The sequence below is a fragment of the Coptis chinensis genome, chromosome 4 (genome assembly GCF_015680905.1).
Source record: "Coptis chinensis isolate HL-2020 chromosome 4, ASM1568090v1, whole genome shotgun sequence".
NCBI classification, from domain to species: domain Eukaryota; kingdom Viridiplantae; phylum Streptophyta; class Magnoliopsida; order Ranunculales; family Ranunculaceae; genus Coptis; species Coptis chinensis.
In genome coordinates, this window is record NC_141459.1 from 107753258 (window position 1) to 107777709 (window position 24452).

The 24452-nt window shown below is 36.3% G+C and overlaps 3 protein-coding genes and 2 long non-coding RNA genes across 5 annotated transcripts; 2 read left to right on the forward strand and 3 right to left on the reverse strand.

Moving 5' to 3' along the window:
• Positions 1-2924: 2924 nt before the first annotated feature.
• Positions 2925-5545, reverse strand: LOC147506848 (uncharacterized). The gene is made up of 2 exons (XR_015193995.1): positions 4794-5545; positions 2925-3288 (listed from the first exon to the last, which is right to left on the reverse strand). It is a non-coding gene; the product is annotated as an uncharacterized LOC147506848 (long non-coding RNA).
• A 2764-nt stretch (positions 5546-8309) lies between these two features.
• On the forward strand, positions 8310-13027 carry LOC147506849 (uncharacterized). The gene is made up of 6 exons (XR_015220852.1): positions 8310-9148; positions 9719-9915; positions 11000-11722; positions 11806-11863; positions 12071-12161; positions 12732-13027. It is a non-coding gene; the product is annotated as an uncharacterized LOC147506849 (long non-coding RNA).
• A 2344-nt stretch (positions 13028-15371) lies between these two features.
• LOC147506850 (aspartic proteinase nepenthesin-2-like) lies at positions 15372-16307 on the forward strand. Its single transcript, XM_086605849.1, has one exon. It carries the CDS (start codon positions 15372-15374, stop codon positions 16305-16307), a length of 936 nt encoding a protein of 311 aa, XP_086461975.1.
• Positions 16308-16890: 583 nt separating this feature from the next.
• On the reverse strand, positions 16891-19972 carry LOC147506851 (Mitochondrial import inner membrane translocase subunit Tim17/Tim22/Tim23 family protein). The gene is made up of 4 exons (XM_086558883.1): positions 19811-19972; positions 19591-19704; positions 18142-18246; positions 16891-17408 (listed from the first exon to the last, which is right to left on the reverse strand). The coding sequence occupies exons 1-4, from the start codon at positions 19914-19916 to the stop codon at positions 17131-17133; spliced, it is 603 nt and encodes a 200-aa protein (XP_086415009.1). The 5' UTR covers positions 19917-19972; the 3' UTR covers positions 16891-17130.
• Positions 19973-20987: 1015 nt separating this feature from the next.
• On the reverse strand, positions 20988-24323 carry LOC147506852 (FHA domain-containing protein FHA2-like). Its single transcript, XM_086558885.1, is given in 4 exon segments — positions 20988-21375; positions 21456-21613; positions 23508-23870; positions 23873-24323. Coding segments are annotated over 4 exon segments (1110 nt in total). The 5' UTR covers positions 24252-24323; the 3' UTR covers positions 20988-21165.
• Between the last annotated feature and the right edge of the window lie 129 nt (positions 24324-24452).

The window sequence follows — 24452 nt, forward strand, 5'->3', positions numbered from 1 at the left end:
TTTAAGTTCATCTGACTTTGTAATGCTTCTTCAACTGCAACTTGTTTTTCAGCCTTCTCATTAATTCTTTGTTCATGTGCTTGTAGAGAACCCATCAATTCTTCTATAGACAGTGTTGACACATCTTTCGATTATTCTATTACGGTTACTACATAGTCAAAACGATCTGAAAGACTACGTAGAATTTTTCCCACAATTTGGAGATCTTTTACCTTGTCTCCGTTAGTCCGCATCTAATTTGCAAGTGCCAAAGTTCTAGAAAAATAGTCAGAAAATGTTTCCAATTTTTCCATCTGAAAAAGTTCGTATTATCATCGTAAAGTCTGCAAACGCACATTTTTAACTTTGTCAGCACCTTTGTAATAATTGAACAAAGTGTCCCAAGCCTTCTTTGATGACTGAACATAAGAATTTTTTTGATAAACTGCAGAATCAATCGCTCGATGAATGCACAGTAAAGCTTTATAGTCTTTTGCTCAAAATTCAAATAGTGTCTTCTTTTCTGCGTCGGTAAGTTTCGATTCATCTATATCTCATACATCTTGATATTTAAACAAAATCTCCATCTGAAATCGCCAATCATCGAAATTCTTTCTATCGAACGACTTAGGAATCATATGATGTGAAAAAGAATCATTAGTTGCCATCAATCAAACCATATCTTCAATTAACACTTGCTCTGATACCAAATGTGAGATCTAATTTAGTTGAGATCTCAAACTTACAAACTTAATACATGTAGATAGATTGAACAAATGGTATGAGAGAGAATTCAATTGACAAGAAGACAAGCAAGAATTAATCAACACACTTTTTATATATTGAATCATCTACTGAACTTGAATTTTTGATAAACAAGACCCACTCACAATATATTCTCACTCTCATGGAACATATACTTAAACATACCCTTATTCCTCATCTTTCTACATTCTGCACCTCACATATTTATATAGCCTTCACAGCTTACTAATTCCTACAGACTTCTATTACTAACCAAACTCTAATTGTTAAAATCAATATGGTTTCTAATAAGCTTACAAACCTCAATTTAGAACTCCAAGCAATAGACTTGCTAATCTCAGTTTAGAACTCCAACACTCTTGATATTAAATACTTTGTGTGAGGACATTCACTAGATTGCCAATGTTCGGCTGGCTTGTTTCTTCAATGCTCGAACTATGTAGTGTATGGTAACCTTCATAATTTTATGCTAACTATTAAGAATAACTGCTTGAAAATGTTCTTTGTTACCTTTAATGACGTTTATTTCATACCACTTAACAAACCGTGTACTGACTAGAGGAAATGAGGAATACAGCCGGAGGCGAGGAGCCAAGGATCCCATATCAACTGACATGCCCACTGGACTAGGTCATTGGCCTCCCTATTAAACATTTTACTAAGTAGAATGAATCTAAATGAGCTTATAAGTCTAACTAGGCCAGAATCCATGTCGAAGTTCAACTTGTTCTTAAGCAACTAACTTAAACAAATAAGGCACATTTATGGTTAAATCGTTTAATCCATAAGCATGTGTTAAACCATTTCTTGTATTTTCCATATAAAGTTAAATGTCCCTATGAAAATAAAAAGAATGAAGAGTCAAAGGTCATATTCCTAGGTAGTTGTTAATGATTTATACGACTTGATTTCTTGTACCTCATTAAAAAGTTTAGGAGTTCGGAATAGAAAAATCATTAATTGAGAATGAAGCTCGTAACGGAGTTCACTCTTCTAATCTAATTTAATTACCACAATAAAACCCTTCAAAGCATAAATAAAAACTTACTTCAAAGCTATTTGGATTTTATCCTAAAGAAGAAGATTGTAATGGGATTGCCCATGAACTAGCTAAGTGGGCATGCATGTATGGGTTCGCATATGATGATGATGCTCGTATCTCAATGACAATTCAGTGTATATTTGTGAAAAGTTGAATTGTATTATTCCCGCCAATCTATCTAGAGTCGTAACTCGAGCCCATTTTAAGAAGCCTTTTGTGTTCTGCGTGGAGTTGGAGCAGTGTTTAGATCGGACAACCATAAACAAGTAGATCGAAGAACCACAGGTACCACCATAACACAATGTTATATAAGGGACTTCAGCCACCAGTCTGTCATATTACTAGCCAGGTTAACCTTAGTAACAACAGCAGAGAAGTTGCCATCTGAACCACATTGGCTTGTGCCTTATCCTTATTTTTCTTTCAATCATTTGGAAGTTTCTTGTGCTTACAGTCACCCACAATATGACCATGAGTACCACACACATAACAGTAAATATCAAGATTATATAGTTTATTCTTGAATTGAGGCTGGGACTGCTTGTTCTTGTTCTAAAAGGGCTTTTTCTTGTTGGTCTGGGTATTAAGGGTTTTGTTCTTAGAAGACCTAGCACTGCCAGACTTTCCGGTAACAAGGTTAGCTTAGACTTCAGTTCATAAGTCACTTCTTTTGTTTTAGAAATTCGGTTATCTTCCTCAATGCAAAGATTCACAATGAGGTCTTCCATGGTCATCTCTTTTTTCTTGTGTTTCAGGCTGTTCTTATATTTCTGAAACCCTTTACAGATATTGTAACCCTATTACAGAATTTCATGAACAATAATCTGCAATTCCTCAACTTGAGAAACCACAGGTTTGTTATCCTCCATCTTAAACTTCAAGAACTTAGCTACTAAAAATTTCTTAGAGCCAGCATCCTCAGTTGCATATTTCTTATCTAAAGCATCCCATAATTCTTTAGCAGTAGCACATACAACATAAACATCATACAACTCAGGAGTTAAGCAATCAAGCATATAATTACAACATAAGTAGTCTTTCTTATCCCATTTTTCAAGTCCATTAGAACGTGCAGGCTCATGTTCATTTTCAGCAGGAATAGGTCTACTATCAGTAGTCCATTCAACAAGTTTCAAGGTAGCCAAATAAAACTTCATTTTCATCTTCCAACGCTTGAAATTCTTTCCATCGAAAGTTTCAGGCTTAACAGACAACTTACAATGCTTTTCCATCGATTAGTAACTAAGTAAAAGAGTAACAAATTTTACCTTCAGATTGTAGGAAATTTAATATTGTGTTACATCATGTCCAGCAACAATAACATATAAAGAACTAATAATTAGAGCGGCAGCAACGAACAGTCGAGGCTTGTGAAATCTCACAATGTCCTGAAGGTGAAATTGTCGCCGGTATTGACGCTTGATAAATCTCACAGTTATGTTTTCAAGTACCTTGCTCTCAAATCAATGGAGTTGAGCTAGAGCAAGGGTTTCATCCAATGCCTAGTGATATATGCTCTTTACTACTACTTAGAGTTTTGAACTCTCTAAATTGATGCAAAAGCACTCAAGGTTCCTTACTCACGATCTTCGTTTCGTAGAGTTGGAATAAAGATTCGAACTAAACTAAAGCTTAGAACAACTACAAATTAGATGTTACAATAAAGGGAACTAAGGAGTAAGGTTATAATATAAATGCTAGATTTTTCCTTCCTACACAAACATTAAGAAAAACATTAACATTGAAAAAATGCAGTTAATACCGAAATAGAGATTTGAAAGAGAAGGTGGAGAGTTAATCCTCCTCATGTGAAACTATCATTAGTTGTTGATTGAAAAAAGTTTTGATTCTTCCTAGACTCATAGACAAGTCCCTAACGGAAAAATAGATTTGATCCCTAGCATGCATGACTCACTAAAGAGCTCATACATGCTAGCAAGTGAAACCAAACAATGACTTATCTCTAAGCTCATTGCTTGATTCCTAACTAAACTCTACACCAACTATCATTTTGGGATAGGATGTAGAGTTAGTTGTTCTTCCTAAACCTACCAACCCAACAACAATTGATTTACCCTCACATGAGTTGGATTAACTCCCCAAAGGGGAAGTTAGCTCATGATCCTTGGGACAAGGATTTATAAACTAAGAAAAACACAAAAGAGAGAGAGAGAGAAGAGAAAGATAAACAATCAAACTCACTTCTATTTATTTTCTAGAAGAAAACAAGTGTTTCCTCCATTAAAACTATTACAAGCTTTAAACTCACTTCTATTTATTTTCTAGAAGAAAACAAGTGTTTCCTCCATTAAAACTATTACAAGCTTTCTCTTATAAAAACTAAAAACTAACTTATGATTTTTTTTCACTAAGGAACTAAAATAATGCCATGTGAGGAAAATAAGTCAAGGGAGTAAATGGACCCTTGTCTAATTTCTTCTCCATTTGAGAGAAATCTCATTTCCTCCCACGTGAATTATCAAACCACATTGATTCATTTTTATCCACCACATTAAAACAAAGTGACACCTTGCCTTTTTCTCACTATTAACACCTAATCTAATTTATTACATGCAAGGTGTCAACTTTGCACCAATAATTTGTTATCTTTGTCTTGACATGCTCCATGATTGATGACTCATCCAATCTTGTGCCCCGCATAGTGGGTCCATCCCGATCGATGGCGGTCCGGTATTTTTGGGCGGTGTTACAACTTCCGTTTATCGTATGGTAGAGTTCATCCGATTGTCGAGCATCTCTCTTGTCGCAAAGTCCCGGGTTCGAGAGGTAGGAGCTTTGGAAGTTTGATGCTTACGTATTGGATTTGGGAGAATTGTTATATACCGTTCCTCGTGTCTTTATATCAGGTTTAACCAATATTTCCATATTTACTGCAAATACCTGCAAAAGTATAAAAACATATTTATTTCATGATTATTAAACACATAATTAACCAAATTTATATGTCTCAATGGGGTTTCATAATACACTTTTGGGTGCTTATCACCTAGAGCTTTAGCGCACGTGTTCACAACTTCATTCACTTATCAAGTCACAAGAAATCTTTAGAGAGAAGGATTTGATACTGATTTGCTTTGTGATTTTACTGTTCTTGAATACTTTATAACTAAATTCACAACACATAAACTCAAATTTACTACTTACAAGAAGATTGAGAGAGAGAGAGAGAGAGAGGTGTGGAGAATTAACTCCACTCATATAAAAATTAAACTTACTAATAATTTCAGCCTTTTAATTTGCATCTTTATGTAATCTTGAGTTCATAGACAAACTCAAGATCACAGTAGAGATTGATCCCTAATAGATCTCCCTTATCTCTAAGAGGATCTACTAGCATGAGGATGTACTAGAAACTCTATCTCTAAAAGATTCTAACAAGTCCTAGCTTGTTATCACATCAACTCTTTTGGAGATGATATGATATATCAAGCTTGTTAAAGCTTGAGCAAATCCTCACTTGAGCTTCATTAACCCTCCACAAAGGAGGGTTTAGCTCATAATCCTAGGATTATACAAGCTACTAACTAAAAACATAAAAGAAGAAGAAGAAGGGGAAAAAAAACAAGATTAAAAAGAGAAAATTTATTATTCCTACTCTAAACTATGGAGAGACTCCATTAGAGCTCTCCAAGCTTTCTACTTACAAAGCATAGAATGAATGTATCTTACGTATCATTCATTCCATTTACAATTTTTCTAATGGAATGAATGATTAAAATAAAAACAAGTTGAATGAATAAGTGCAAATCATCATTGCTCTCATCCATTTGGTTTTTTTTAAAAAAAAACAAATAGTATTTCCACTTATTACATTTAATACTAATAAATACACTATTTGATTTGACATCAATTAGTGCTCAATTATGGAGCATAAGTATCTATGGTGGGCCCATGTACCTTGACTAGTGATGGGTCTATGTGGATCATATTGACTTTTTACAACTTTACGTCTTTGCGTAAAGCTCGCCGCGTTGATCATTTTAACAGTTTACATGCCGAATTCTAAGTCCAGAATCAGGAGATATTATCATCAGAAGTTTCATGGCTTTTCTGCACCGTTGTCTTGATTTGATCCGAAATGATAGGTGTCGAGTACATGAGCTTTAGTTAGGCATTTTTGAGCTTCATCAAACACTATTCATACGGGATTTTCATGCTAAAATGCAGGCTTTGCTTGTATTTTGTCGTTTGAATGCCTAAACATGTAAAAATCCAAAAGGATAATTAATTTACATTTATTAAACACATAATTAACTAAAATGTTATGTCTCTACGAGATTTATATTACAGTTTTGGGTGCTTATCAACGCTGACGGCCTCAGGCACGCGCCTCCTAGAATTCAACGACCAATGATCCCACAAGACAACACTCAAACGAGTTATGAAATATCAGATGTACTCTAGCATAAATAAAACTATATATTGAACAAAGAAGAAAATAGTATATTTGTGTTGTATTTTTGTTTTGTGCATTTCGATTGGTCTTATAGAGGATAAAGACGAACATGGAAGATCCACTAATCACGCAGTTGTGATCATGTGTTGAGGAGAAACGTGGTGGACTATTTGTCTATTTCAAATCAGTTAATGCAAGAAAGAAAAAAAAAACCCAAAAACCCAAAAACCAGTTTTGCAAAAACAAGCCCATTCCCGCACCCACGTGATGATGCCCAATTGGATGGATTTGCAACCCCTATGCATTAAGGTTTTCTAGAGCTCTCGGGTTTAGGAGGATCCAACCCCATATGGCATTGTGGGCACGTGAGCACCCTATTATCTCTCTACAACACTACACATATGCAAAGTCATAAGCCATATAAACATAAGAACCTCAAGTTCTTTATCCAATCTGGGACTAAAGTCCTAGTCCCACACTTAAGAGTAATAAAGTGAAAAGGTCACGGGTTCCAACCAACCAAAATACATGTTTCATACATGGGGATGGTTATATGAACTCCACTTAAAGTTACTCCAAAAAAACTCCACCACTAAATACAATGAATTAGAAGCTAATTTTTGGTGGAGATGTTCTCTACATAATAGAGATTATCCTTATAAAAAATCAATTCATTTGAAGATGTACAACCTCGTTAAATATCATTTATAATGTTTTGAAATTATCCAACGGCCCATATTTGATTAATTTTGGTATAACTTTTGACAAGGTTAAACATATTCAATTAATATGGTTTTTTTGTGGGGGCAATCTTCATCATATTATGTATATCTCCACAAAAAATTAGCTCTCAATTCATCTTATAAGTCCACTATTAGAAGTAGAGTAACTTTGGAATCACTATAAGGTGGAGTTAGTATAACCATCCCCTTCATACATATTAAAAACTTAGTAATGTTTTTATAACAGAATCCACGTCGAAGTTCAACTTGTTCTTAAGCAACCAACTTAAACAAATAAAACACGTTTATGGTCAAATCGTTTAATCCATAAGCATGTGTTAAACCATTTCTTGTTGATTGGTTTAGTCTTTTCCATATAAAAGTTAAATGTCCCTATGAAAATAAAAAGAATGAAGAGTCCAAGGTCATATTCCTAGGTGGTTGTTAATGATTTATACTACTCGATTTCTTGTACCTCATTAAAAAGTCTAGGAGTTCAAAACAGGAAAAATCATTAATTGAGAATGAAGCTCGTAACGGAGTTCACTCTTCTAATCTAATTTAATTACCACAAAAAAACCCTTCACTAAAAGAAGAAAAACTAAAAGAAGGTACCATTCACTCATCCAGTACTAGCTTGAGCCCATACTACTTGGTTATACTCTTTTTTATATTTTTTTTATATATATTTTAAATGCAGGTGGATTTAATGGATATGGAGTAAAGGATAGAAAATTTTCCCCTGTTCGACAATGTAAAATCGAGATCAAATCAGCAAAGTAGGCATGTACATTATTAATTTATCTCGGCTTTAGCTTGTTGGAGTTTATTTTGGAATTGCAGATTGTGGTAAACCTACCCTTAAAGTGCTAGACTTGGAAAACACAGAAACTGAACTAATGATGTCAATATGAAGATTTTCCTTAATACATATATAGATTTCTGGTTCTCCTAATTCGTGCTCTAGATATTAAATACTTTGTGTGAGGACATTCACTAGATTGCCAATGCTCAGCTGGCTTGTTTCTTTCTTACCGCTTGACAAACCGTGTACTGACTAGAGGAAATGAGGAATACAGCCGGAGGCAAGGAGCCAAGGATCCCATATCATGCCCACTGAATCTAAATGAGCATATTTTACTATCTTTGAAAAATATGGGGGTCGATGAACAGTAATTTTCACATACGTCACAGGGGTATTTTTGTCTTTTCATTCTCTATTGTGGGGGCAAAATCGTCAATTCACACGGATAGAAAAAAAAACTATGGGGGGTCGATCACTTGACAAAACTTCTCAACAGTTATCGATTTTTCTCTCTCTTCTTAATCTTACAATATGACAGTAAGAAGAAAAATGTTGAAATCATCATTAAATTTTCGACTTTGTTCTTCAGGATTTTTATTTGTTACAGTTGCATAGATAATTTAATTTAGTAAAGCGATGAGAACACAATTTCACACGTTTAAATTTGGTTTAATTTTGAAACCATTATTGTCTCCATTTACGATTTAATGAGTGCACAATATACTCTTTCATTATGTTTTTGGGCTGATTGCTTCTCAGTTTTTTAAATTTAATAAGTGCACAATGAATTGGTTCTTAACTCAGTGAACTAAGGAAACCTTTAAAATGTTAAAGGAATAATATGTACGTAAAAACACACACTATTTTTTGTCATGTATGCATATATATGTTATAACTAGGTAAGGTAACATTTAACTATTAAAGGTCTTCCGTAATTACTATGTACTGAGGTTGATGCTTGATTTTGTTCAACAGAGAGATAGAGTTAGCTAAGATCTCAAAGGTAGGATTGCCTGAAAAAGTGTGGATCAAGGTATAAAACTTATTAAACGAGAGAAGTGATATTCTAAATAATCCTCATTGATAAGTCCATTAGAAGTGATTTTTTATTTAGTGGATTTTTCATTTATAATCCTATGATTAATTGGTGTTTCTTAGTGGAATCACATATCCGCCCTTGCGCCTACTGGAATTAATATGATCTACTGAATCAAACAATTTTGTTCCGTTTTGGATATTGTCAAAAATTATTTGATTCACAACCTGGAAATTTTTCCATGCAACAACAATTTGCAATTGGAGTGAATGATGTAACCCGTGTGCTAGAGCAAATGTCTCCAAGTTCTCTTCCTGAGAAAGCTACTGAAGACTCAAGTTTAGAATGTGGGGGTGGCAATGATTCTGCATTTCAGCTTCAGGTTGGTTGCCTCCTTATAGTCATTTTCATTTCCTTTATTATTTATGTTTGATAAGCTGGAAGAGTTTTCTATCTTCAGTTCTAATTAAAGTACTGAATATGTAGTAACAGTTAAGGGTGAACTTGAATATTTAACTATTTTTTTGCCGGGGGAACAACTTTTTGATAGTTTGGATTCACAATACAATATTAGCTGCATATTGCTTTGATGACAGTTTCCAGTATTTTGTCATGTATGTGTATATATGCTATAATGTGGAGATTTAAAATCATGTTCCATTGCTATAGAGTAAGATTTGCGAAACCATGAGTTTAGGATTTTGTAATTAGATATAATTCTTAAATGGTCCGCATGAATTTACCTTAGAATTAAATATTTTCTATTAATTACTTTGATGTCATTCGTTTAGTACAAGTTAATCTTCAGATGGGAGTGTAACGATGTATTTGGTTACACTAGTTTTTCTTCTTAACCCCTTTTAGTTCAGAAGTGAAATCTAAAACCATTTGACAATTTTATTGAAATTTATAAGACAGTCTAATACTATATCATTTTGTTTTTTTTCTTTAGGGCTATCAGCTATGGCATGTCTGAGTCCACTGCAGTAGGAGCACGTGGCTTGAATAATGGAAAATTTATGAAGTATATGTCAATGGGACTTTTGGTGCCAAACATGTAGGATGAAGTTGTGAATTGGAACTCTGGTTCCTATATGCGTCCATGCAATAGTGGTGAGCTATGGTTAAAAGGACCTGGTATTATGAAAGGTAAGCGGGAATAGTTAGGAATCTAATACACTGAACTAGATATGGCAAGTTTTGGTTTTGAATTATGATGAATTGGCCAAATAGGTTATTATTTTCCGGTTTTTCATTTATAATAATACAACATTGTTCTGGGGGTAGCTTAGTTTGGTATGCTCATTTAGTAAGAGGGCTTTTCAATCTCTTTGTAGGAATGATGTTATTGTCGTTATTGTAAAAAACTCAAACTTTGAAGTTTCATGAGTGGGATTTAAAATATAAAGAAGTGAATCTTCCAGCTGGCAAGGTGTGAGTAGGCTTAGATGGTAAAGCATGTGGGAGTTGTTATAGAGACTTAGGTTCATAAATCTAAGAAGATTCATAATGGAAGGAAGATAGATTTTTTTTTTGTCTCGCTAAACTAAGAAAGATTCTCATACCAAAGTAGCATTTGTGAAAGTGACATTGCTAATATATAAATGCAATAGAAACTAATTTTTATTTTGGATAATATGATTTTGGGCACCACTAATTACAAACTTTGGTGCAGATGAAACTCTGATGCTTAGCAGCGTGAATCTGTCTGTATAGTTGTTTCTACTACGTCAACTGTTCTCAAGGGTTTTTTTTTTTTTTTTTTTTTTTATACTTGCTCAATGATTGATTTACGTATGTGACTATTTGCTTAATTATTATTGCTTAATTATTATTTTAACTAATTTAATTGGATGCATTCTCTTGCCCATCATGGACAACTCTTAATAAAAATTGTAGTCTTGAAGTGAAATCTCGAATATAATTGAACTTAATTATACTTGAGCATTGATATTGCGTTTGTTTCACTATCACCCCGAACTCTGGCGAACAACATAGTGATTTTCTTAGTTATTGTGCGCTTCTATTAAGTTGATGTCCTATAGCTCAGTCAATTTCCTGACATTTCCCTATTGCATTTTTAGGATTAAATAGTATTGAACTGTCAAGATGTTTAAGAAAAATAATTTTTAGTTTTTATTTTTGTGGATGTTAGTGAACTTCCAATATTTTTTGCTTCATTCACTGACCCAGATCCCATTTCTGACACATTTTTTTAATTTGGGATGGCCAGGAAAGAAGCTTAAGAAGGTGGCCTTTTGGGGAAGAATGCATATGGATGTTCATGTCCATTATGGTGCTGGTGCTTACATTGGCGTTGAGGAGACTGTGTTGTTGGGGATTCTCGGAGGGAAACATTGGAAACCAAGGCTCAAGCCTCCTTTCCCAGCTAATGCACGGCTATATGGCCATCCCACGACAGTTACAAATGTTCAAAATGTCATTGTTTAGCCTCACACGACAGTTACAAATGTTCTTAGACTCCATATCTCCGGGTGGTTTAGCCCCACACAAATTGACACTGAAACTAGGAGCCCCACTTATACTTCTCAGAATTATCGACCCAACCAATGGTCTATGAAGCGAAACCAAACTTCTTTGTCCGGGATTTCGAAGAAATGTCATTTATGCTTAAATTCTAACTGGAAGTCGTGTTGGCAAACCTGCTTTTCTTCATCGAATTCCATCGAAGCCGTCAGAAGATCTCAAGCTTCCATTTGACTTCACTAGAAAACAGTTCCCAATACGCTTGAGATTTGCTTTAACTGTGCACAAATCTCATGGGACAGACACTGCCTCATGTGGGGACTTATCTGTCAGATCATGTGTTTGAGCATGGTCAACTCTATGATAGATACACATAACATATGGCGGGATCAACTGGTCTCTGTTTATTATATACCGCTTTATTGATAGAAGCTGAAATACCAACTTGATTTCTCATAGCTTTTTCTAGGTAATCGAGGTTTTCATCCAGCACATATTTGTAATATTTGTGCTTGCAGTTGTTAATACTATTCTCTTTGTTGTGATGAAAAGGTGGAGTTTTTTGCTTTTATTTGTGACCTCTTTGAGAACTCAGCATACGAAAGATCAAGTTTGTAACCTATCTCTTAAGTTTGTGTTTAGAAGATATTGAGATGATTATGCTGCTCTCGGATTATATTATCTTGAAATTCTTTTCTTTCTTTTCTTTTATTTTTTAATTATAATTAAACTACTCATAGTACCTAAGCCAATATGTTGTGAAAAAAAAAGATGTTCTGTAGCTTACATTATATAATCTACTTGCTAATGGAACCAGGCACAATACTTACAAATTGGATGAGGACCTCATTTCTGCTGACTCTCTTCAGAAGCTCTCTTCAGAAGATTCAATTTTCATAGACTTGATGGTAATATTCTTTCTAAACTTCAAAACTTTATATGAAGCCATGTGTTCCATTATTTTCATCATGTTGTTTTCTCTATTCATTCTCTCAGTTGCCAAACATACTTAAAATAGAATATAAGAAGTTTGATTGTTAAATCACCTTTTTGCTCACATTCAGTTTTCTTTTCATAGTTTGTGTGTGATGTTAAGTTAATTCTACTTGCAGCTTAATACTCACAAGCTCATAGTCACTCTTAGAGAGTCTAAAATCCATTTCCATGTTCTCCGAATTGTTTACATTAGCTTTTACTTGATATCGCAGTGAGTTTCATGGCATTTTTTTGTGTGAACCATTTTATTACATCCTTGAAAGGTGAGGTCTGAATTTTGAAGAAGCTACCTCCGAGTTTTATGTCACATCTCTATCTAATCTTTTATATGAAGTCATGTCTTCCATTATTTCCATGTTCTCTTCTTCTACATACATTCTCTGGACTTCATTCAAAAGGAGGATGTTATGTTTTGTACCATTTCTGTAGTTTATATTTATTTCAATTCAGATTGTTAAAACAAGGGTTTCTTATTTTTACAGGTGTTGTATATGCAATTGCAGGTCTTTCATATTTTTACAAGCATGAGAGTTGTGAGCAATGCACACCTTGCATAGAGGGGATAGGATGACTATGGATGATCATTGAAAGATTGACTAAGCAAATTGAGAGGCACACCATATGTGCATTAGGCGATGTTGCTGCTTGTCTGATGCAATGTATTGTCAGACGTTTAAAACCTGAGTTTGAGAGGGGGATCAAAGAGGCATGCACTGAATATTTCTAGAACCTGAATGATAAAAAAAAAATCAGTGTTGGTTTTTTTGGGTTTCAAACAGTTTTTATCTTGTTGCGTAGGTTTACTTCCCAATTATAACTTCGTAAGTATTGTTAAGACGTGTGTAGCACGTGCATAATGCTAGTAAGTCTAATGTATCACCCTATTTCATGTACTAGAGGATTACATGTCGAATTTGCCGAGTGTGGAATAGTAAATAACCGACAGCGTATTGTAGGATATCATATCCCCGGACGTGAAGCACGCGCATGACGAGGCATGGATGCAAGGGAAGAAGAATGCCTCGGGCTGTATATGAACATAACTACGGAACCCTAAACTGAGAGGTGTATGAAGGAGTACGTGGAAAACCAAGGGCCACAGGAAAGGAAAGAGGATCGACGGATGAGAGGAGAAGTGAAGAGATATAAAAAGAAAGGTGAACTAGTGTTACCCCAACTAGATGAGTCAATTAGGATTTCCCCCCACTAGATGGGAAATTAAGGTCTCCTCCTCTAAACACACGGTCAACTTGGTTTGACCGTTAACTTTCAAGTCAAACAACTGAAAATGACATAAATGCCCCCACCTAATTAAAATTGAACATTTTCTTTTTGAAAACAATGAGGGCATTTGTGTAATTTTTAATTGTTTGACTTGAAAGTTAACAGTCAAACCAAGTTGACCGTGTGTTTAGGGGGAAGACCCTAATTTCCCATCTAGGGGAGGGAGGGGGGATATTCTAATTGGCTCATCTAGTGGGGGGTAATACTAGTTAACCCTAAAAAGAAAAGATGAAGAAAGAAAAAGGGGACAAAAAGTGAGGAAAAATAGAGAAGAGAGGAGATTAAGGAGGAGACTTAGGTTGTGAACTCAAACAGTAGGATTTCAGTTCACACATTTGGCGCCGTTTGTAGGGACCAAACCCACGACCAAGTGGTAAGAAGGATAAGTTTAAGAAATGGCGCCGGTAACTAGGAGAGGAGTAGGGAGACCAAGGGGTGCGGTGGTTCAAGAGGTTGAGGAGGAGATGGCCAACACCGATACATGAGAGCAAGTCGGGGAGGAATCCGCCGAGGCGGCGGCGGACGAAACTCGGCTTCTCCAGGATGAGATAGCCAGGTTGAGAGAGGAGAACGATGAACTGAGAAAGGACCGAGAGGATATGTATGACGAAGCAGAGGCAGAAATGTCGAAAGGTGGTGAGGAAACAGGTGAGGAGGAAGAACCTCAGGAGCCGGTGGGGGGTGTTACTCTGGAAGTGGTGCAGGCTTTGATTCAGAAAGATAGGGAGTTGAGGAAGCTCCGCCAGTAGCAATGCCTTGTTGGCAGGGAGCTCACGGTGACTTTTATACTGTCAAGGGTAGATGTTTGGGGTTATCTGTTATCTGTGCATTATTTTGTAGACTGAATTGTGAATCCTATTTGGTTGCTCGTTTCCTATGAGCTTTGAATATGCGTTGGTCGGTTGGTGGAAGCAGTGGAGCAATGAGAATGTATGTCGAGATATACCTGGGGATAAGCACTCTGTGTATACCAAATATATGTAGGTGTGAATATTTGATGTAAGATTAGCTGTTGTGGTTTTAGGCATGTATTAAAACTATGAGTACATTGTTTATAAACGTGTTCAAGAATACAAAATTTTGGATTAATAAATGTTTTGTTGTAGGAGAACGAATTAAACAGACTTGTACACAAACATCACATTTTTATTGGTCAGTTTAACTTTTGGGCAGCTAAATAGTTAGCTTTTAGGGGCAGTTAAATAGTTTTTTCAGGCAGCTAGTCTACCAATCAGCAGTTGATGTCTTGTAGACAGCAAACAGTTGCCTGTCCACAAATTTATTCTGTTTGTTGTAGTTGTATGTGCACGGACAGCACGCCTTGATTGCGCATTGTAACGGTTTAATGAGGTTAGAATAAAGCTTCAAGTTGCTAGAAAAACCTTCACTTTAGACAATTGGCTAGATTGCCATCCATTGTGACATTATAAATTTTATGACAAAAACGAAACCATTCAAAGAGGAGCAGAATTCATGTAAGAATCGCAAAGCATCCTTATTTTTGCCTCTTTTTCCCCTTACACAATCTTGCTCATAAATGGACACACCACATGCAGCTCACTGGTGAACTGTTGTTATTTGATTCGCAAGCATCTTTTTAAATCTTCATTCACTTGTATTCAGTCATCAATCATCATACATGGAAGTACAGATATTTTCCTCAATCAAAATAATTAACTTGCTATCGAAAACTAAAAATGCTTCTCTTGCAAAGAAAATGTACTAATTGTTTTACATAATCCAGAACAGTTTCCATTTTTATTCAGCACACAGTGCTAATCTCCATAAGTAGGCCTTTCCCCCACAATGTAAGTCTATCAATCTTCATTCCAGAAGACATGGTTGCAAACATGGCTTCTTCCCTTTCTCTGTACCTATTTCTTTCAAGCTTCTTGTTATTTCAGTTGGTGATTGCAGAGCAAAATGGATTCGGTTTTAAAATCATTCACAGGGATTCACCAGAGTCACCTCTCTATCCAGGTAATCTCACACTTAAACAAAGACTCCAGAGATTTCACAACCAAACAAATGATTATATTAGTCATGTTGCTTCAGTCTTAGAACATAACTTGCTTAATCGATCGGAGAATACTGAGCCAACGTGGATACGTCCACCAGTGAGTTTTAAATACCCCTACTACATTACTATTATCGGCATTGGTACCTTTACTGATCCGGGAATCCCCTACAAAAATATGTACGTCATGATTGACACCGGCAGCGATCTTATATGGACTCAGTGTGAAAACTGTAGAGATTGCTTTCCTCAAAATAATCCATTATACCCCTATACTCGGTCATCAACCTACCAAAATCTCCCATGCAACCGACATCCATTGTGCTATCCAGGGAAATGTGAGGGTAACAAATGCTCCTATATACGGAATTATGCGGGCAATGCCGTATCACAAGGTTATGTTAGCAGGGAAAGATTCACATTCAATGCAGATAATGGTGCCACTGAAGTTGTTACTCTAGTCTTTGGTTGTGGCTTTGATCAAAAGCAATTCAATTTTGGACAGAACAACCCAATAACTGGAATCCTTGGATTGGGGAATGGACCTCGTGGGTTGCTTAACCAACTAGGCCCTATTCGTAGTCTAGGTCGCATGTCTTACTGCATACCACATTATAGAGACAATCCAGCAGCAAGTAGTACATTTTTAAGATTCGGCGCAGATGCTCAGTTTAAACCAGATGCACAACTACTTACTACTCAATTGATCCAAGGACCAGTATATCAAAGTTTCTACTATGTTGACTTGCTCCCTTGACTACCCACCTGGGACATTTGGAATTAGAAGTGATGGTAAAGGTGGTACTGTCCTTGACAGTGGAAGCCCTTTAGTTTTTATGGAACAGGAGGCCTATGATTCTGTGAAAATGGCTCTGGCATGGTACTTCTTACCCCTAAAGCAGCCATTCCTACCAATGTATGGAATGGATTTGTGCTACTCGCGTCAGCTGGGTACGAGTGCGGGTAATGACAATATACTACCGACCATCACATTCCACTTTCCAGGGGCAGATTTGGATGTGACTTCACGAGCGTTCTTAGTTTTTCCCGACTATCTATGCCTGGCTATTGTCCCTCATCAGTTTGATTTCGTTACAGTGATAATAGGAAACCTTGCTCAATCAAACCATAGGTTTTTGTTTAACGTTTTAGAGAATACAGTTACCTTTGCTAAGGAGGAATGTAAACTAGGATCATAATCTCATTGAGATTTTAGGTAACAATAAAACAGAAACGACATACTTTGGCATATTGAGATTTTTATGTTTTCTTGGTGTCTTCTTTTATTTTATATTGAAAAAGTAAAAGACTTCTTCATATATACATACAAATGAAAACAATTTGACTGCAAAAGATAAATGTGTATTGGTACTGAGAATACAAGGTTTGAAGATAATTGTGACTCTCTCTGGAAGTGAAGCAAGCGCTTCATATTTTAGTTCTTGAGAAACAGGTGGAATTACCAACTAACCACAGTCCATTTACATTATTTCAGAAGCCAGGTAAATCAATATGGGTTGGTTGACAACAGAGAGAAAAGTACACATCAAAATTACAATTTCCCTTTTCTCAAGGAGTTTTCAAGATTCTGTTTTCTCAAGAGTGCCTATTGTTGTCTGTGCGAGTAACTGTTGTTCGCGAGCACGTTTAGCCTCAAGGGCTTCCTCGTCCAATACCTGGATGGGTGACCACTCGGGCAATCTGAACCAACTTGTCTTCTGCTCTGAATTCTTCTTTTCCTCGTCCATAGATTCTCTATACTTCTGTATGTGAGATGTCAATTGCAGAGCAGCGAAATCAACGGTAGTACCCACAATGGCAAATATGACTGAGTATTTAATTGCACCAATTTGACCCCCTGCGATATATACAGAGAAGTAGCTTAGAGTTTTACGTAGATCATAATTCTTTAAAATTGCTTAGGTCATGCCCACACTACCTAAGCACATCTGTGCCAAATGTTGACACTCTGATCAAAGGAGATCATTTCCAGAAAAACGTATAAACTATGAAAGAAACTTCTATTTGGTCAATCATGAACTTGATCTCCAGGATCCTTTAAGAGAAATTACTCTCATGTCGAGCATAAGAACCACAGAGAAAGGTGGTCCAGATGTCTCAGCTATGTAGTCAACTAAAATATGTGGGCCATACAGGTCAGATACCAATGGCCAATCTGCTGCAACATTAAGATTTTGAGAAACATCTGCCCACACATTCATTTTTTGACAGATCATCAGAGTTAGGCATTAAACATAAAAGGTCTTAACTATAATGAAGTTTGAGATTCCAATGATCTGTTTAAGTGTCTGTCTACAATGCTGATTTACATTTAAGTTAGTGTGAAGTTCCAACTTTTAAGTATTACAATAGGTATCCAGGCTGGATATAACCTCATTTTTTGTCTACAGAGTACAGATCTTCCAGGCTAGCAACTTTGAACTACAGAAAAAAAATCAATTACTAACAATGTTATGTGAAATTATGACAGAATATTAGGGCAACTCAACTATTAACATTTAGAAAAATGAAATCAATATATTTTTACAGCAAATATAACAATAAATTACAAAGAAAACAAAGAAGTTCACCTTGAAGACGGCCTAGAAGTGCCCCAGTAGCAAATCCGCCTATTGCAGAGTTTAAAAGGTCATCAGGTCCTGAAGCTCGACTTGCTCTTACGAACTCACGTGCTCCTGTTGCATGTAAGAAATAAACGCATGTTTAATCCATACTATACAAAATATTCTGTCATATCTTATAACCAGTGAACAGAATGGATGCGTAACCTCTTAAATATAAATGAAGAAGTTGCCCACTTTTCCACATGTAAGAGAAGAACCAGGCAACACACATTCACAACACCCCCCCAATTTTTCATGGTTATGAAAAATCCTTGTCAGTTACATATATATTACCTCCAGCTTCACCTTTGCACTCCACCATAAACCCTGGGTGTAAAGATCTCCTTTAATCTATTTCTACTTTTGTATTACCTTTAGTCCTTTATTCAATCTTTGTTCTGGAGAAACCATATGATCATTTGCACCTGAACTCTCAATCGTTCCATCATGTCCTTCCTTGACACCTTTTGTGTTCTCCCACGCCTCAAAGTTAATCCCCTCAAAAGCTTTATTATGTTTCGTGTATTAACTGACATGCCAATACTCCTCAAACGCTCGATCTGCCAGGGACTGGATCACAGGAAAGCTAATTACTTAACCTACTATCCTATCACTGAATCAAGCTTCCAAATTTAACTTTCATGTCAGCCTACTCAACCGACAGTGACCCAATAAAGTCCCCGTGACTCACCTGTCATGAATTAGCACCACACACATAGATGATACCACCCCATCTTAATCCAACTTATAGGTTGTATACTCGTGCAACTCAACTGTGGTATAGGGTGGCTGTGACACATCAATAAGCAAGAAGCCAATACTTAAAATAGTCTCTAGTGATCTTCAATGACAAAAAGTTTCCCTCAAATACTTGGTATGGTATGCCAATGGTCCTGTTGTTGCATCAGCTACCCCCCCCCCCCCCCCCCCTCCTTTCTCCACCCTCACACACACAAGTAAGAATGTCGGTCTCTGCTTATTCAGTTAGAAATATTATGTTTCCTTGTCCCTTGACTTCCAATTCATTGTGAATATAGCTTGAACCACGATATATCACGCACACATACACAAACTAAAACGCAGTTCGTGGCCGCTGCTCAATCGAATGGATCAAGTACCTTCTAGCTCCCTTCATCTCTTCACAAAGCTATCAATAGATTATTTGTACTACCATCAATGCATCGATTACGAGAAGGGAGCTAGGCTTCAAAAGGCTAAGGGTACTAAAGCATTGTCCTAGCATCAAATGCTTTAATAGGTTGGGTGTTATATGTTACATAAAGGCATAGACATTTTCAGCATCCTTCAAACCCAATATCATTCCCATCATGAACAAAACTTATTCTAACAGATTAAACACAAAACCGCTAAGCGAAATAACAAATAAATAAGAAGACATTAGAGGGAGAAGTATACCACAATAACAACCAGTTACAATGGATAAATTAGTAGCATAAGTAGCAGACATGTGAACCACGCCATGAGTTTTTCTATGTTTAGATATCAAACCAACTCCTCCACCAACAACACCTGATAATAACAATAAAAATAAAAATGAATCAAAACAAAATGGAACTCAAACAAAGAAAAAAAAAAAAATGTGTGTTGATAGGAAATGTATAAAAAGTGATGTGACCTGCAAGGAGAGTTGGTACGAAAACACGTTCCTTCCAACTCCACCGTTTTAGACTTGTGTCCTGCTCTGAAGAAGAAGAAGAAGAAGAAGAAGAAGACGAAGCCATTTTTCCATCAGCCAAAGTTTGGGACTTTGAGTAGTTCACTTAGGGGTGGAACTTGGGTCGGGTTAGCCCAAGCCCGATGGACTAAAACCCGATTTTTATTGGTCCTAGAATAACATGTCAAATCCGTAGTTTGGGATTGGTTTTGTAAAATCAAAATCCGACTCGGTTTTGGATTGGGCTCGGATTAGAATACCAAAAAACCGAAAAATCCGAGCCCGTGTACATATATGTACGTATATATTTTATTTCTTCTATTTTTATAAAAAAATATAAGGTTGAAAATCTCTATTTTATAGAAAATAATATAATCAACAAAGTTAATTTTTCTTTCAAACAATCAAATCCATTTGATTTTATTAGAAGATTTCAATTTCAATGTTTTTTTATCTCATAATTCTAAAAAAATGTTTTTTACCTTAATAATTTCAAAAAATTCTGAAAATTTTGACTAACTAGGATTTGGTAACCCAAAACATTTGAAACTCGAGTTTAGGCCTCAACCCGAAATTTTAAGGACTTGAAACATTTGAAACTCAGGTTAGGCTCGGATTATGTCTCAACCCGACCCAACTCACCCGAGTTCCACCCATAAGTTCACTCACTAATGGGCTACTTCTAATGGGCTAAAGGCCCAATTTCTACTTACTGAAAGAGGATAGGTTGTTGAGTCTGTTGAGTCTGCAATGAGGAATTTGATGGATGTTCGGACGAGGACAAGGCATGCATTTTGAATTTTTTTCACCAAATCTTTGAGCTATATATCCGTACAGCTTACATGTGCGTCAGGGGAAGTGAAAGTCGTATTGTGCAGCTTCTGCATGATGAAGACACTATGCTTGTGTTTCAATGTCTTGTTTTCTGCATTTGACGAATGCATGAAGTTTCAACATGTCTAGGGAGAGACAGGATCAATTGTCTATCCCTAGTTGGTACCGAGTCCAAACACGACAGCTCTTGGTTGGCAAAGTAAGAAAATGATTGCTAAAATGATACTATATACTGACTGAAAATGATTGTAAAGTAAGAAAGTAGTTCTATATACTGACTGAAAATGATACACACAAACTCAAATAAGTTCTAACATGTCATTTTGCAATTAAGCTCCCGAACAGGTAGAGTGTGTCATTTCACCAAGAATAACACATTTACATCCACACATAGCTTTTCAAATCCCTCTATTTCACATGTTCCAAAAAGATTACATTAATTTCTGTCACCAATGACAGACCAACACAACATTTGTTCAGTTTCAAGAAAGCAGAGAGACTAAGGAAACAAACTCCGATGTCACTCGTCCCTTGGACCTTGTGTTGATAACAAAGTGTTCCGGATATTTCCTGAGCAAGGTAAGCAAACCAAACCATGGTTTTCCCTTGGATTCAGTGAGAGGATAATCCTCTGACGTAAGATATCTCCTTACCCGACCATGATGCCATACATTTCCATATTGCTTGACTAGCTGGCAGCAAACAAGAACCAGTTTATTTTAGATGATACTATAGACATCACAGAAGTTTTCCAAGTTAAAAACAAACTAACCTCGGCATGAAGTTTTAGCATTGGCATCCATTCTCCTGGACCACAAAGATCAGAAAGCACAGTTGCCACAGACGAAACTACATCTTTCTCTTCTAACTGTAGAAGCTGCTGATTGTCCGCATCCCTGTCAGCTCTTGATCTTCCCTCGGATTTTTTTTCTACAAGAAGTTAAGAGTAATTTTAAGATTCACAAATACAGAGAGAAATACATACTCACATGACGAGTAACATATAAATGTACAAGTTACTGATGTTTTGTACAATGTGATATAAACGTGCTAAGGAAAACCCAAGGCTTGACAAAGTCATTGTTGACTTAGAGCCACCATAATTGTGTAAAAACAGTTCAATTATATGAAGGTAGATTTAGAGCATTCTCAAGTAAGTTCTGACGTATGTAAGACAGAGAGGAAGTAAGAAGTTTTAAATAAGAAAGAGGTAGAAATTATCCATAAAAGGAGAACAAAAAGGACAGGCCAATTCAACAAGAATACCCTATTAAAATGAAGTTCAGCGGGAAAAACTATGGATTTCTTCAGAGATGATAGATAGCTCAGACAACCTTCTCCAGCGTCAAAACCCTTCCCTCCTTGGTGCTACAACAAGCCTACAGTTACGTACCTCATCTAGCATCATATTTCTTTTTTCTTTTTTTTTTGCCGTAAAAGTCAATTCCATTCATTAGAGTTTGAAAAAGTACACATTACAACTTACATAGATCATACTAGATCATACCCACACAAACCTCAAAGTACAGTCAATAAGTGATCACAGATTTGGGAAGATATGTAGGGGGTTCTTCTAGATATCATACCATACTGTCTTTATCCATGTGGTCATAGGACATCTCAACCAAACATACAATACTGTACACATGTTATTCTCAATAAACTTTCACTACATACTAGGAAATCAAAGAGGAAGCTTAGACGGAATAATAGAAAAATGCTCTTTATGTTCTTTACATGCTGCTCTTAACAGTTCTAGCAAGGCGCAATGGGAAGAGATTTCCGTAATTGAAGTGATTGACATCACAATATCACCATAATAATGGCCACTAGACAGCATCTGATTTTGGACCATTATTTCCAAACTTAGAATATCAATACCATTTCATTTTATAAACCATTATTTGGGAGCATATTCATACACTAAACTAAATTTTACAGCTAAAATCAAATTATTCCAACAAAAAGTTGGCAGTAAATTCCAATTTTGTACTAAAGACTAAAACTGTTAATGCACTCAGACAATACCAACCTTCAAGGAAGGCCCCCAAAACACAATTTTTTACTCTCTACAATTGAGTTAGAGACATGGTGGTGTCCCTCGGGTACACAACATTCAACATTGTGATAATTCCGGTCAAGCTTTTATATAATCATACTTGCTTTTCCTCCAATAAACACGGTGAAGCCTTGAATGTTCAATAGAACAAAAACCCAGAATACAAGATCGGTATAGTTTTCGCCGAGGGTGGGTGGAAAGTGGACTTTCCCCTTACTTCTCCTACCCACTTACCCTGCGAAGTACTAACAAAGAAGAATGTTTTGGAACAAGAATTCCCTTATTCCACAAACAGTACAGTGAGTGACAACGGCTTTCACATTGGAGACAACATACATTTTATGCAGACTCCTTGTAGAATTCTCCACCTACTTGGGAGACATACATTACAATCAGTGCAGGAGCAATTCCTACAAGATATATTGTATCTATTGTACGGCTTCTCATATCCCTCCACATTTCTCAGATTAAACCTTATCAAGCTAACACGGATTGCATCTCCTAATGAACTGAAATGAAAGGTGGACAAACTACATTTTTCTTTTAAAAAGGATTTCCCCTTGTCTTACTATTAAAACTCGATGCCTACGCTTAACCTTATTTTAAACTCTATTTCCAGTTTTAGCTCAGCCTAATGTACTGTAAATCAAATGTGTCAATTTAAATGACTCCTAAGCTAACATACAAAGCACACAAAAACAAGCTAAAGTAGGAACGATTTCATACAATAATACATGTAAAATAATAAGAAATAATAACACTAACCGAATTGTCCACCGGATGTCCCAGCCTTTCCAGCAAAGTTAAACTCTTGCCTCTGCATTTTCCTACTATCAACACCCTCGTCAACATCCTCATCTTCATCTCCCTCCCCCTCCCCCTCCCCCTCGCCCTCCCCCTCCTCATCATCATCCTCCTCCTCCACACCAATAACACCATCATTATTATTATCAACATTCTCATCATCATCCTCAACATCCTCATCCTCATCATCTTCAACATCCTCCTCATTATCCATATACTCATTTGCCTCCACAACAGCCTGTCTCTTCCTAGAACTCCCACTCCCACTCCCACCACCGTTAAACAAAGGCGGGGGTGGCGTAATCCGATTTCCACCACTCCCACCACCACCCCTCCAAGAATGCTACGAACTGGTAAAAGGAAATAAAATTTCTTATCCCCAATTTGAAGAAGGTCCTGAGAATCAAGTTTAACAAGTGGATTACCAGGAAGATGAAGAACACCTTCAACCATACATCCATTTTTGCCCAACACTTCTAAAGCAAAACGACGCATCCTGAAATCATAGAATATACGAGCATGGTGTCTTGAAATGTTCATTCCTCCACCTAGACTAGAGAGATCCACATCAACTGATGATTTTTTAGAGTTTCGGCCCAGGACTATGGAATATGTTTGCATGTAGTATTCAAAATCTTCTCCTTGTAGTTTTGCAAAACCTGCTTCTACATCTCCTGTTGGGACACTTGTGCTGCCCATCATCATTGTTGGAGAGAAGAAGAAGAAAAAATGTTGATTTGCAGAGAAGAAAGGGAGAAGAAAAGAGGACGAGCCTCAAAACCATATGTCCAGAAAGAAAAAAAGAACAAGATCTTTTTGGGCCTAATGGGCTTATGTACCCATTGGGCCCAATTGTTGATATTTTATGCCGAGATTTCAAAGATTGGTATTTATGAATTTACTTAA

Bases quoted from the DNA above. Each gene is read 5' to 3' on its own strand.
- LOC147506850 (XM_086605849.1), top strand. From the start codon at position 15,372: ATGGTTGCAAACATGGCTTCTTCCCTTTCTCTGTACCTATTTCTTTCA.
- LOC147506851 (XM_086558883.1), bottom strand. From the start codon at position 19,916: ATGGCTTCGTCTTCTTCTTCTTCTTCTTCTTCTTCTTCAGAGCAGGAC. The intron at 18,247-19,590 runs GTATACTTCTCC...TACATGCAACAG, and splicing joins TGTAACTGGTTGTTATTGTG to GAGCACGTGAGTTCGTAAGA. The intron at 17,409-18,141 runs GTGAACTTCTTT...TATATATCGCAG, and splicing joins ACTTCTAGGCCGTCTTCAAG to GGGGTCAAATTGGTGCAATT.